Below are 15,616 nucleotides of genomic sequence, written 5' to 3'. Positions count from 1 at the left end.
GCAGAAAGTGGACTGAAGACAGGACAAAGAAACACAGTGAAACAATGAAAGAATACTGGAAGAAAAGGAAAGAACAACTAAGGAGGAACAATTGAAATTGTAACGTGGTCCTTAGAAGGCCGGAACGCAAGAAGAAGAAGAGAATAATAATAATAATAATAATAATAATAATAATAATAATAATAATAATAATAATAATAATAATAATAATAATAATGAATGAGTTACGTAAATTTTACATAATTATTTTTCTTTCTTAATCCTTTTGCCCTCCGGGGTTGGTTTTCCCTTCGCACTCAGCGAGGGATCCCACCTCTATCGCCTCAGGAGCAGTATCCTCGAGCGTGAGACTTTTGGTGGGGATACAACTGGGGAGGAGGACCAGTATCTCGCCCAGTCTGTCTCGCCTGCTATGCCGAACATGGGGGGTTTTGGGGGGTGAGAAGATTGGAAGGGGTAGACGTAAAAGTGGAAATAAGCGGCCGTGGTCTTTAGTTAGGTACCAACCCGGCATTTGCCAGGAGGAGGAGTGGGAAACCACGGAACACCACTTCGAGCATGACTGAGGCGGGAATTGGACACCCTTCTACTCAGTTGACCTCCCGAGACTGAATGGACCCCGTTCCAATCATCGTACCACTTTTCAAGTTGTGTGGCAGAGCCGGAATCGAACTTGGCTCTCCAGGAGTGACAGCTAATCGCACTAACCGCTACACCACAAAAGTAAATATATTTAAACTTGTTGATTATTCATTTTGATCTAGCAAACGTTATACTAACCTTGCACAGTTGCGAATGTTCTGTGGGGTGTCACCACGGCGGCTATTTTGAGCCCATTTTGCCCTCCTGTTCTTATATTTCGAGAATATAAATAGCCTAGTACCTCTACATGAATGATTTCTACAATTTGGAGCGACACAATAACCCATGACAACTTAATCTCACTGCACTGTACAACACACAGTGAAGGCCTTTGGTCCCAATATGGCCGCTGCTGCAAAGAATTCTGGGAGCGTGACCAGACCTGTGTATAGAGACCATGTCCCCACCCAAGGTCTCCTCTGTACGTTATACAGCGCCGTGAGATTGGGTTGTCGTGGGTTATTGTTTCGCTCCAAATTGTAGAAGTCATTCATGTAAAGGGACCAGGTTATTTAGATTCCCGAAAGGCAAGAACAGGAGGGCACATTTGGTTCAAAATTGCCGACGTCATAAGTGACAGCCCACAGAACATTTGCAGCGGTGTGAGGTTAGTATAACCCTTGCTGGATAAAAATAAATTATCACCAAGTTTAATTATATTTACTTTTGTGGTGTGGTGGTTAGTGTGATTACCTGCCACCCCTGGGGGCCCGGGATCAATTCCCGGCCCTGCTATAAAATTGGAAAAGTGGTACGAGGACTGGAAGGTAGTCCATTCAGCCTTGGGAGGTCAACCGAGTAAAAGGGATGTTCAATTCCCGCCTCAGACATCCCCGAAGTGGAGAGGTACTGGTCCTCCTCCACAGTTTTATGCCCCGATCCAAAGTCTCACGCTCCAGGATAACTTTGAGGCTGTAGAGATGGAATCCCTCGCTGAGTCCAAGAGGAAAACCAACCCCGGACGGCAAACGGATTAAGAAAGAAAAAAATAATAAGGTAAAATTTGCGTAACATATTCATTATTATAATAATTATTATTATTGTTCTTCTTCTTCTTCTACTACTTCTTCTTATATTTATTATTATTATTATTATTATTATTATTATTATTATTATTGTATAAAATGTATATCACCGAGCAAGCGGCTGCGAGTCCTGGGTCGTAATTATCAGTTTGCATTCGGGAGATAGTGGGTTCGAACCACACTGTCGGCAGCCCTGAGGATGGTTTTCCTTGGTTTTCCTTGGTTTCCCGTTATCACACCAGGCAAAAGCTGGGGATGTACCTTGATTAAGGCCTTTGTCGTTTCCTTCCCTCTCCCATCGTCGCTATAAGACCTATCTGTGTCGGTGTGACGTAAAGCGAATTGTAATAAAACATATTGTCCTGCCCCGCGGTGTGGGAGGCAACGCGCCCGCTTGTCACCCGGCGGCCCCGGATTCGATTCCTAGCCGGGTCAGGGCTTTTAATTGTAACGATTAATATCGCTGGCCTGGGGACTAGGGCCTATGTGTTTGTGACGTTCCTTAACCTTCCTTTCCTCACACAAAACATCCCACACTACCACCATTCCAATTACACGCAGGTCATGTAATATGGTGTCAGTAGGGGCAAAAGATCCACATGGGTCAACGCCCGGAATAAATAGCATTTTATATAAAATAAAAATTACAAAATATTACATTATAACAGTAAACGTATGTCGTCATCCCGTGGCGGTGCTTCTCTTTCTTTTTTTCAGGCACACCCGCAATAGATGTGAGCTGCATGTACTATTTCGACCACATACGACTCTTAAATTTCCCGCAGTACCGGGAATCGCACCCGGGCCCGAGGTTGGCAGTTAATAACAGAAACCGTTACACTACGAAGGCAGTTCTCTAAAATTCGCGTTTATTCCTGTTACTAGAAATGTAGCCTAAATTGCTGGCTTTAATATATATTATAATAGGGCTAAGTTGTGTTAGGCCTTAGCCTATATGTAATTATTTATTTTAACCATTCACACTTCTTTGAACATTATATTACTTTGTTCATGCTTAGGTACCTTAAATTAGTCCTACCGGCTGAAAAATTGATAATTTTGTCATATAGTCTGTTCTTAATGCCATTGCAACTGCTCACAATTTATGAAAACTGAGTGCTTTTAGATGACAAAATATATAAATTAGCATTATTTCACAATTCGCAGGTTATGGTAAAACATTTAATTAGATGTAATCAAAGGCAAAAACGAATTTTAACAGCTTTTTTGTTCTTAAATCCATTTTTAAACCCGAAACTCTTCTGTATCCAACACGAAAATACAGTGGGGAACACCCAGACTTACTGTCGGATTTTTTATTATGGACACTCGAGTTTAGGCTTTAATTACAAACGAACCAATAGGCCTATTGCAATGCGAGTTATACCAATATTTTTCTTGTTTAATTCTACATTAGCGTATATAAAACACATTGTTTTCGACGTTCATTAAATATTTTTTATTTGTGGTTGTAATAAATATTGCCCGGGTTTTTGGCTTCTTCTCTAGGAAGCACCTACTTACGAATATATACAAGGAAAACTACTAGTCTGATGGTAATGAAATTTTTATATGTTATAACCACATGTATTTGTAGTGAATACTCAAGTTACAATTTTTTTCAACCACCCCGAAAAAAGTTCTTATCATTTTCCTAAAGCAACTCTTTCTCAGCCCAGGATAAACGTATAACAGCAAACATGGGCTTGTTTTGAAGCACTCAGTCATGGTTATCAGAAACTACAATAACTGTAACCGTGCAGTTTGGTGCCGAATTTATGAAGAGTAATATTGAAAGGAGGTTTTGTGTACGCCGGACCGTGCGATTAACAGCAGGCCGGCTGGTGAAAACGGGTGCAGTGTTGCCGCGTTCAGTAGTAAACACGCGCGCAACGAACACAGTACACTCGCCCCGGGCAGTTGTGCAACGGAATGCCCATGACCTTGGTTTATCCGCAAGCTATTTTCAGTTGTCCTATGTTCTGCATGTTGGCCACGTCACTTCAAGATGCCTCCGAGACCGCCGTTATCAGAGGGTGAACTTGCAATGATTTTGAGTGCTATTTGTTTCTTTCAATGTGAGGGGGAAAAGTAGGGGACAGGAGGTTCCCTGTGTACAAGAAGGTGGCAGATTGTCTTGGATTATCTCTGTCGTCAGTGAAGAGAGTAGGAGTCGCTTCAAAGGAGAATGAAGGAAATACGTCATCCAGGTCAAGAAAGAAGCAGTGTGTGAGACCGGGGCGTGCGAAAATCCATCTTGATGATTTTACTTTGGGCACAATACGAAGAAATACGCACGATTTTCATATGAAAAAGATATTTCCCACAATTAAAAGCCTCCGAATGAAACTGTTAGAAAATATGACGGATTTTCCTGATGTGTCAATTTCTACGCTTTTGAAAGTAGTTCGAAGCTTGGGATTCCGATTCAAAAAACTAAACAGGAAACCAGTGCTAATGGAATCTGTGACACACGCTGCAAGCCGAAATACCTACTTTAGACGAATTAGAGACTTAAGAGCACAGGGCTTCAAGATCTTCTTTACAGACGAGACGTGGTGCGGACAGAACCATACTATGAAATATGGGTGGCAAGAAAACGTGGTTGAAGCTTTAGAAAACAACTTTGACAACTATAATCTGTACAGAGGGTACATTCAGCAAATTTATAGATTACGTGGAGGGTTCAAAACACCGTCCGGAGCTGGGAAACGCATCATAATTTTACACATCGGAAGTGAAGAAGGATTTCTTGACGGTGCAGGACTTTGCTTTATTGGCAAGAAAGGCAGTGGTGATTACCACAATGAGATGGACTCAAATTATTATGAATAATGGTTCACGAAAGTACTGGGTTTATTGCCTCAAAGGTCGGCTGTCGTTATAGATCAAGCTCCATAGCATACGATGGTCGATCCCTCATCTAAAAACCCGAACATCAAAGAATATTTCACTACCACCTGGAGTTGACGATTATAACAAATTAACGAAATCAGAGCTGATTGTCCTTGCCAGGCCTTATTTTCAAACACCGGTAAAGAAGCTGGAACAACTGACTAAACGACTTCGACCAGATGTACAGCTTGTTTGGTTACCAGTGGCCCATTGCGAGCTTAATCCAATCGAGCTCATTAGGGCTTACGTAAAAGGATAAATAGCAAAAACAAATATGGCTAACACATTAGAAAATGGTAGAGGTATGGAAGCAATTAACGCTTTATGCCGAGAAGCCTTACGTACCGTCTCCCCTGAACTCTGGAAACAATGCATTAAACACGCTAAGATAATTGAAGACCACTACTGGGAGAAAGATGGACTGTCTGAAAACGTCGCTTATTTCGAGCCAGTCATAATCAACATGAATGACAGCGGCACCGATTTATCGGAACACAGTGATTTTTCAGACGAAGAAAATTGATAGAATTAAATATTGTAAATATATGTAAATAACAATGCAAATAACTCTTGTAAAAATTGTACAGTGTGATATTTCTAAATTAGGAAGTCAACCATTTTTAAACTTGCCTTTGAAGGTCCAAAGCCCTTATGAGAAAAGGTGATGAGAAGTGGAATTTATAAGAGGAAATAAAATTAAAGGTTGAAAGTAAACGAAAAGCTGTGTTCGTTGCGCGCGTGATTACTACTGAACGCGGCAACACTGCGCCCGATTTCACCAGCCGGCCTGCTGTTAATCGCACGGTCCGGCGTACACAAAACCTCCTTTCAATATTACTCTTTATAAATTCGGTACCAAACTGTACGCTTACAGTTGTTGTAGTTTCTGATAACCATGACTGAGTGCTTCAATACAAGCCCATGTTTGCTGTTGTACGTTTATCCTGGACTGAGAAAGAGTTGCTTTAGAAAAATGATAAGAACTTTTTTGGGGGTGGTTGAAAAAAATTGCAACTTGAGTATTACACTACAAATACATGTGGTTATAACATATAAAAATTTCATTACCATCAGACAAGTAGTTTTCCTTGTATATATTCGTAAGTAGGTGCTTCCTAGAGAAGAAGCCAAAAACCCGGGCAATATTTATTACAACCACAAATAAAAAATATTTAATGAACGTCGAAAACAATGTGTCTTATATACGCTAATGTAGAATTAAACAAGAAAAATATTGGTATAACTCGCATTGCAATAGGCCTATTGGTTCGTTTGTAATTAAAGCCTAAACTCGAGTGTCCATAATAAAAAATCCGATAGTAGTCCCGATATGGCGGCTACTTGTGCGTGACCTACCCTGCGTAGATGGACCTAGCCCTCACCCATCTACACCAGCACCGCGTAGTGAAGGAACATATTAACCAGCACAAGTCGTCACACTATGAATTTCTATTCGTCCTGCAGGTATCGTGAGTATCGAGGTATCGAGCACCCACCCCTAGTTAATGTACAGTTCAGAGGACTAGTACACAGCCCTTCGCTTTCTAAGTAAGTTCATGAAATAATAAGACAGTCAGTCCTTTATGTCTCCCAATCCAATTCTGGAGAGGATTCAGAAATTTAGTAAATGTTATGACGAGGAAAGGCTACTTCACTTGGTTTTGAATAAAAAAATTAATTTATAATTTAATTATTTAATTACAGCTTAGTGAGTCATTGGTAGATTTAAAAATAATTTTGGATTCACTCCTTTTTCGAAATTCACGTTCCGATCACATTATTTTTTAGAAACGTTTTCAGCGAATATTTCGTGAAGAGTGTATTTTTATTTTCAAACATTTCATATGGAATAGGCTTCTTGAAGGCTAAGAGTACGAGACTCAAACACGAAACTTTCGAATAATAATAATAATAATAATAATAATAATAATAATAATAATAATAATAATAGTTAGTGTGATTAGCCGCCATCCCCGGAGTCCCGGATTCGATTCCCGGCTCTGTCAGGAAATTTGAAACGTGGTACGAGGACTGGAACGGGGTCGACTCATCCTCGAGAGTGTCAAATGTTTAGAAGGAGTTCGAGTCTATCCTCAGCCATCCGCGAAGTGGTTTTCCTTGGTGTCCCACTTCTTCTCCAGGCTACAAAGAAAATTAAATCAGTCCCGGAATGATCCGGAACATCATGACCAAGATTTATAATTTATTCTTAAATGGTGATGCAAGAATGATGTATTAATTTTCAACGTTTTACAATGAACGTGCGTAAACTAAACCTAACCCCAATTCCCGTGAGTGAACAGGAGGAGTATGTTCTTTTTGATATAAAATACAATTGTGCCATCAATTCTGGTGAGTTTTAAGGTGACGAGTGCTTTAGATGGTCAAGTGTATCATACAAACGTCGCTTGTACCTACTCAGCAATACAGATGGATTTTGGAGGGTTGGAATGTTGTTGGAGAAATTTGTTTGCGTGTTTTACATAAGTTAATGGTCTGTGGATAATGGTGGTGTTGCATAGTATTTCATGTAAGGTTAATAATGTTCTTTTTTGACATCTATAGGCCTATATCTTATTTGCTGACCAGAGTTTCATATGCGAAGAATTTTATACTGTGTGTCTGTTTCAACCTGACGTTGATACACTCATTCTCTCTTTGTTATTTTCCCCTCTGAAATTACATTTAGACTTACAATACACGATAACGCTACTTTTGATGTTCAATTATTCATATTTTGATTTAATGAGTTGCATTTCAATACGTTCGACTTGTAATCTTTTCTTTAGGTGATTCGCAATAAACATGCATAACCTTCCCCTCAACCTCTCATATCGCCCACCGATGACCGCCATGTTTTTTCTGGATTACGGTCTGATATAATTGTAGTTGATCTTGGTCAGAGCACACGTAGAGACCTGGATCGCACAGCCGACATGAATACGTTTCCATTGTAAGCGCGCGGTTGCTTAAATTTCTCCAATCTTACTCCAAACTGATAATTAGTTAGAAGCTTGTTTGAAGGAACATCTCCTGTTTTCAGGCAGTTCATTCAAATAGCTCCGTAAAACATTGACAAGTGACTGATTGCATATAGCTAGGTCGAAATTGTCCTACTGGTTGGCTGAATGATCAGCGTACTGGGATTTGGTTCCGGGGGTACGGGGTTCGATTCAAGGCCGGATCATGGATTGTAATCACTTCTAATTAATTATTCTGGCTCGGGGACTGAGATTTTGTGTCTGTCTCAAAACTCTCCTATTCATATTCAAACAAAACACACCACTACCCTACCCACCACCACAGAAACATGCTATAGTGATTACATCCTTCCATATACGGTTGGTGTCAGGAAGGGCATCCGGCCGTAGAACAAGGCCAAATCCAAATGGCGACGGAGTTCACACCCGCGAACCAACACTTGTTGGAAAAACGGTAGAAGAAAAAGAAAAACACAATGATGATAGGTAGATTCAATTTATAAACGGACCATATGGGGAACTGACAATGAAACACAAAGAAGTAAAACTATTTTTGATTTGAATCGTTTGCTCTTACACTGGTGAGGTGGTGGTTATTATACTTTAGAGGAAGTACACTGCTCCGTAACCATCCTCTATTAACACTAATGGTGGTTATAATTGCTTTAAGAGCAAGTAGAACTCGGTTGCCATCCTCTATCAACACTATTCAGACGGAAAATGAAAGCGGTCCTGCACTTCGAAGAATGAAGGTATGAATAGATGAGCTGAAAGGGCTACGAAAGGCGTGAACATGAAAGCACCCAAGGCGCCACGAATCTAGTACAGTTGTGGTCTCGGAATAACTAATATTAACCGAGGGCGATCTGATGGGAAAGATGCAATTGAGAAGCCTCACGCAAGTTAAGTGGAACGGATGCCAGACTCATTTAGGGGAATAATGATTGTCAACCCACGCTACTGAGTTGAGGGCCATTCATCCCCCTTTTTGTCTCCTCTAACGACAGCAGGGAATACCATGCATCCATCTTACCACTCCCACCCACGACGGATTGCTCTTGCACTGTTAGTATGGGCCTACATGTTTGAGGCAGTATCTAACAATTTTTCTCAAATACATTTAGTAAAATCATGGCTTCAGTTAGAATTACAAGATACTCCTTTTCGACAACAGAATTAAATTAATTTGTGGTAATACACAAGCAAAACTTTGTTTGAAAGGACCTAGTTCTTGCATATCCCCTGAATTTACGTTGAAGAGTACGTATTACAAGCTGTTGATTACAGTTCCTCGAACATGGCCTTGACAATGGCCAGTCTCTACTTCACGCCTTATAAAGGTCTATGTGAAGGATTTAGGTTGTCAGTCACGGTAACGGCATATGTGTGAACATTGCTGTCTCTATGTACAGTACTTCATGAGATGACAGGATGTTCAAGAAGAACAAAACAGTTATAATACGGAATTATTTAGAGACCACCAAAGCATCATTTCAGTAATACTAAATTATTATGGTAGTAATGATGCGTGTAGTGAATATCTCGTGGCTTCTTACGCACGCTCGATAAGTGATGAGTGAAGGGACCATCTTTGGGGATTCCACTCTTAACCTCTGACATTCCTTTCGCCGAGGTTGCATCCCGCATCTGGAGTCTCCCCACCACCCTCCGGTGTATATAAGACTCAAGGTGTCTAAGCCTCAACATCAGTCACTGGAGCCTCCTCATCATGGCCTACTCTAAGGTAAGAAGATACACGAGAGAACCATATTATAAATTAGTTCCATCTCTCTCACATTTCAGTTTACAATTCAATTTTATTAGGAATAGACTGCAATTAACAGAACAACCACTTCCCACTTGGACCTAATTTAGTCGAATCTCCTAGATATTGCACGTACTAACCACAGCTCATTACGACAGTATTAAGTAAACTGAAGATGAGATGTAATCTCACTAATTTACAAAATATTACGTACGTACTGGAGTAAAATAATTTTATGTTAGCATTGTTGTGTAAGCAAATACAATAATTTGCAGTTCAACATGAAAATCCACAGCCTGTTTCCAGTCATTCGACCGGGTCAGGATAGGAGTTGTGCCGGCTGATGAAGCCTGTCGCCCATTTTCTGGGGAATGACTGACTGATGAAATGACGTGATATAGGAAAGTGTTGCTAGAATGAAAGATAAGAGGGAAAAGCGGGGTACCCGGAGAAAAACCTGTCCCTTCTCCACTTTGTCCAGCACAAATCTCACATGGAGTGAGAACCACGGTACCCAGTGGTGAGAGGCCGGCGCACTGCCGCCTGAGCCACGGAGGCCCTAATTTAACATTCATATTTAAATGTATTTTAAACTGTAAGCACTTCACATTTTAATAGCTGTCTTTGGATCAGTGTTGGAGTGCCTGTATGGTGGCCGTCTTAACGATCCGGCACCGTGTTTAGCCGGTTCGATTCTTGTTGGTAGAAAAATATTACTATCAAACATCTCCGTAGTATTTATATGGGGTGAGAACATATTACGCTTTTGATGGTGATTCGTCCGTGAAATGGGGATGATAAACCTTGATAAGACTCCTTGGTGTTATCCCCCACCGAGTTTGAGATAATCAGTGATTGGAAGTGAAGAGATAATGACTCAATTAGGAATTAATACCTTGAATATAGCAAAGCATAGGTGGTCTTCGTCTTTCCTTTTAATACACAGTATATATTATTTGTTATTTTCCTTGAATGGAAATTGTGAGAGCTGATCGTATTTCAATGAGTGGCCCTTCATTTCGAAGCGTACAGTCTCGAGATTCTCAGCAAAACAATAGTTTCTATAGGATTGCTGATTTTCCTGCATAATTTTCTTATTTGATTCAAATGATTTCAGTTTCTTCCACTGGGTACAGTAATGGACGTCAGGGTAACGTTTGGCAGCTAGCGCAGTTCCAAGGCCCTCTACTACGTACCGTCCAGTAGGTGGTTTCATCGCTACTAACGCTATAGCGATTGAATCATCAGTTTCAAACAGTAGCGTGTTAGTTTACTGTTAAGACGCACGGGTGAAGGAAATGAGTGGGCAAATGCAAGGCAGGGATGACGGTCTTCTCAGCCCTGGCCAACCTGATAACATTGGGTTTGAAGAGAATAAGAACTGACCAAGCGAGAGCAATCAACTACGGCTTATTTGTTTCCTATTCTATCTATTAATATTACACGTTACGAGCACCTGAAGGGTGAAGGTATACAAAATGCATTCCGGTTACTATTTTCTTTGTGTTATTTAACGTCTTTATGGACGATTGCCAACGCGGTTTATTTGTTTCTATTGGGCCCAGCTGTCACGTGATTTGTACCATATTAACTGAGTATATCTTTGCTAATCTCTGTGTTTTTACAGATGTGGCCCACTTGTCTTGTGGTCATTGCACTGACCTGCTACTCCGTCAACTCCGAGGGAGGTTACGGTCGAGGACCAGCTGGAGGCGGTCCTGGTGTTGGAGCTGTTCTCGGAGCAGCCGGCAATGGTGGTGGTGGGCGTGGTGGTGGTGGTGGCGGCGGTAACGGTGGAGGTGGAGGTGGCCCAGTGAGTATCGATAGTCCTGTGGACAATTTATATGACGTCTCCCGTTAACTTTGGAAACTGGTTCTACCTGCATAGGTGTTCGCGAAACTCCCTAGCCTTCAGGAAAAAAATGATGTGAGTGGAATAAAGTGGAAGCTAGTAGCCATTTATTTATCGACGGTTTGTTATTCTCGTCTATTTCCCCTTTCAGTAAACGAAACCATATTTTCATAGTTGTTTAACGTTACACTAACTCACGTGTTTCGGTCACGATGGGATAGCGATATAGTTCGTGAAGTCATTAAAGGTACACTGTGGCGTGGCGTGGAAATCGAGAACCATGGAGCATTATTTTCAGGGCTTGTGATGTTGAGATTCGAACCAACCATCTATCAATGCAAGATTGCAATGACATTTCATATAGCATAGTCTCATCTGTACGACATGCCCGTCCTAGTGATACTGTTAGCCTTAATGTCCGATACTGTTTAACGAATATTCACTCCAGTGGTTAACTTTACTCAACCAAATATTCTTCTTCTTATTCTCCGTTTTTTTCTTTGCACAAATACCAACTGAACAAATTTCAAGTTTAGTGGAATCATGACCAAAGTAGTAATGATATGTTCAAATTATACTTTTACTACGATGTAGCCCTCCAGACTCTGGCGATTCAGTTCACGGTGTGTGGGTTACTGCAGTCACGTCCAATCAATCAATCAATCAATCAATCAATCAATCAATCAATCAATCAATCAATCAATCAATCAATCAATCAATCAATCAATCAATCAATCAATCAATCAATCAATCAATCAATCAATCAATCAATCAATCAATCAATCAATCAATCAATCAATCAATTCATCAATTGATCTCTATTTAGGGCAGTTGCCAATTTATTACGATTGTCCAAAGAACTGTGACTCTGAAGATGTTTCTCAGAAATAACGGTGCAGGTTGTTGAGGCAGAAATTCCTGCAATTGCACGCAGAACTTCCTCCTTCATTTTTCATCCGGATGATGAGTATTAGAAGTTCATATCTTTCGCCTCCCTTGATGTGTCCAACGTACTGCAGATTCCTGGCTAAGGACTAAGGACGTCCTCACTAATTTTTTGGAGTGTTTCGATTCCGAGTTCCAGCGACTGATTAAGAATTCAGCTTTTGAATTCATACAGAAGGACAGGGAAAGTGAAATAAAATAACTCTTGAATATGAATCTGACGGCTGGAATTACAATTGATAAACGCACTTCTGATCTAACCAATCCGACACAATACTTCCTTGTTGGGATCACATTGTTCATTCACAAGAGTTCCAAATTATTTCATATACTGGATCAAATCTAGTTGGTAAATATTTCGGCATTTCAGGGAACACAACCAGTTTGGTCTTGGCATTTTACAGTTGAAAGCAAGGAATCATGCCTGTGTAGAATAGTTTCCAATAGTTGTTTTCCTAATTTATTGATAGCAGTATTTTCTTCTTATTAATTGGCCACACCCTTCCCTTTATGAGTCAGTCTTTCTTTAGTTTGAAGTAAAGTCTACAACATAAACACTAACCTATCAACGAGGTGAGAAGTAGAGGATGTTTTTATGTTCATGTTTCTACATCAGGTCTCTGTAACTGCACTCCGAATTTGTGAAAACATTAGCGACGTGGCACACACACTGACAAGTTAACCGTAGCATTGGTTTCCTATACGCATATCAGTCATACACATTTCCTTCACGTACGACTAAATAATTATGACACCTAAGTTCTGAAACCAATTATATTTGCTATATAACTAAATTTAACAAAACTGTATTTTCTTGGGTTCGTAGTCTTATAAAAGAATAACACAGTTCCAGATTACGTACTTAAGATTTATGCACTTCTATCTTAGCTGAAAGCAGACTTAGTATATTGCACTACATCGATGTGATTTAAATATTGAACTTGAACGTTTTAGAAATGCAATGGGCAAATAATTAAACGAAATAATAATAATGGTTACTTTCCAGCCATTAGATCTTTTGCTGCATTGACCACAATGTTGCGAATGGACACCGGAAAATGGTATTCTAATGTAAGTTTCACGATGTGGGAAAGGTCTCACTTTTAATACATGTGTTGGTTGATCATTGTAAGCACCTAGGTAGTGAAGTGAGCTTCACTGGGATAACCAAATTAACAAGAATTTTTAAACAAGTTGCAGATGTCTCCATATCCTTATGAGGATATTTAGGGGTTGTAGTGACGCTGTAAAGGACAGAGCGTATAAGTCACAAGTATAATATTTTTTAACAAAAATGTTGCAAAATGTTACAGACTTTGGGCTGGGTAGACTTGGAATTTTGGGGACCAGCATCTCAACATATTGCTATGCTGCTAACTGTCACACACATCTGTTTCTTATATCGGCATGATCGCCTGCACTAATCTTTACATAAACACTCCAAAATGCTCACTCTTCTTTACAATGACGCTGGTCACGTTTTGAAGTAAATGATCCAACTGTTTCAGCCTCGGCCATACAGATTCAAATACGACGTCAAGGACGCGCCTAGCGGCAACGACTTCGGCCAGGAGGAGAAGAGCGACGGATCCAGAGTTGATGGCAAATATTACGTGCAGTTACCTGACGGTCGGAGGCAGACCGTCACTTACACAGCTGACGACGCCAGCGGCTACGTAGCCGACGTCCAGTACCAAGGTGAAGCCACCTATCCCAGTGGAGGCGGCGGCGGTGGTGGTGGCGGTGGATTCGCTGCCCCGGCTGGAGGATATGGAGGAAATGGAGGAAATGGAGGAGCCAGGAAACCTGCCAATGAGTACCTGCCACCCGCTGGTAAATGAAGACGACGAAGCTGACCTGAACATTGGAACTGATTCTAGCCAACGTACTATTTTATATCTGTGTCATATCATATCGTATAGGATCTGCGAGGTTATTTACAAAATAATATTAATGTATACATTCGATATCCACGGGTGATATTAACTCCAATTTCTGTGACAGGAAAGTGGATATTTCTGTGTCGTATGCTTGTTACATGAATGAATGAATTATGTATATTTGTTAAGTTTTTATGTGTAAGTGCGTCGCTGAGTGCGAGACGTGTTTCTCACTGTATTATACTCGTTTTTAAATTAAAATACCATGAAGTATTCTTGTGAATATTTCTTTAAAAATTCCTCCAGCGCTTCCAATCCTTCTCCCAAATAAATTTTTTGAACAACACCCACTTTCTTGCTCTAATTGAATTCAACCTTGAACGACTTCGTATGAAGAAGGAGATTCCAGTAAGCTCGGAACATTTCCCAATAATCATTAACAGTTTAACAGTCAGCAGGACTACCTCATCACCTCCATGCCGACAATTAACACTACTGATGACTTTGAAGATACAGTTATACTGGATGAATCCAAAATCCACCAACAACCTGTCGGATATTGCGGAAAGATATTTTCTGATTATATTGGTACCAGGGACCTGTGGTCTGCGGTGGCTCGTTGCAGAGTAATAATGTTATTTATTCGGTTTGTTACCGCAGTCATCCTTGTTTCTGCAAAAATACCATAATTACAGTGAAAAAGCCTGTAATATGAAATAATCAAATCGTAGAACACAAAACACAGAGTAATGCAACAACCCTGAGACGAAACACGTGCACGTTTTATCATAGTGTACTCTACATGTATGTAACAAATGTTCCTTTACAGGTGTTGTTCAGTGCAATACAGATAACAAGCTAACTGGGGCAACAAACCAAACGATATGCAATTCCTCTCCACTAAGTCACCAGGGGTCTCTTATACCAGTATACTCGGAAGGTATCTCTTAACAACCGGAAGTTTATCGGTGGAGTTTGGGTTCACCCAGCATACCTGACCAAAACACTTTAAACAACAACGTACAGAAACACGATGAGGAATACCTAATAGTGCATACAACAATCAACAAACAAGCTTATAATGGTCAGCATTCCAAGATGAAGCGCGCCTTAAATAAGTACTTAAATGACCGAAGGAGGACAAAATGAACTCTCTCTCTTACAAGATAACTCTACCTGGCCGTTGCCTACGTTATAATAGAAGGCCTGGACAAGTCGACACATTTCTGGGCGAACAAAGGAGTTCAGACAATGGCCGCTTGGATCGCGTTTATGTTCTGTTGTTCTCATGTTCTGTCTATATCCTTACATTGAATATTCATACAATAACGCGAAATAATACATTTTATTATCATTATGCCCGGTGTGAATCAGATATAAATATATAAAACAACTTAAAACACACTACACTTCATAGATTTCTTTCATTTTGCACTTATCACACACGAATGAAGAATAGGGAAATAAAGAGAAGTACTCACCCGATTTTTCCCTATTTCTATAATTTCAAAACTTTTCTCCTCAGAGGCTTGCTGTTGAATTTGTTTAATAAATCACAGTCAATAGTCACTTTCTTTGCATAGTTATCAAGAACATATCTGAAAAATGTTGTATCACGTCTGTGATGTGTG

The 15,616-nt window shown here is 40.2% G+C and overlaps 1 protein-coding gene across 1 annotated transcript; it reads left to right on the top strand.

The window, feature by feature from the left end:
* The first annotated feature begins 9,272 nt into the window (after positions 1–9,272).
* Positions 9,273–13,946, top strand: LOC137501536 (pro-resilin-like). Its single transcript, XM_068228693.1, has 3 exons — positions 9,273–9,287; positions 10,936–11,121; positions 13,614–13,946. The coding sequence occupies exons 1-3, from the start codon at positions 9,273–9,275 to the stop codon at positions 13,944–13,946; spliced, it is 534 nt and encodes a 177-aa protein (XP_068084794.1).
* Positions 13,947–15,616: the final 1,670 nt, after the last annotated feature.

Source organism: Anabrus simplex, chromosome 7 (assembly GCF_040414725.1).
Source record: "Anabrus simplex isolate iqAnaSimp1 chromosome 7, ASM4041472v1, whole genome shotgun sequence".
NCBI lineage: Eukaryota > Metazoa > Arthropoda > Insecta > Orthoptera > Tettigoniidae > Anabrus > Anabrus simplex.
Note: the sequence above shows the minus strand (reverse complement) of the source record. Positions and strands in the feature narration are given on the sequence as shown.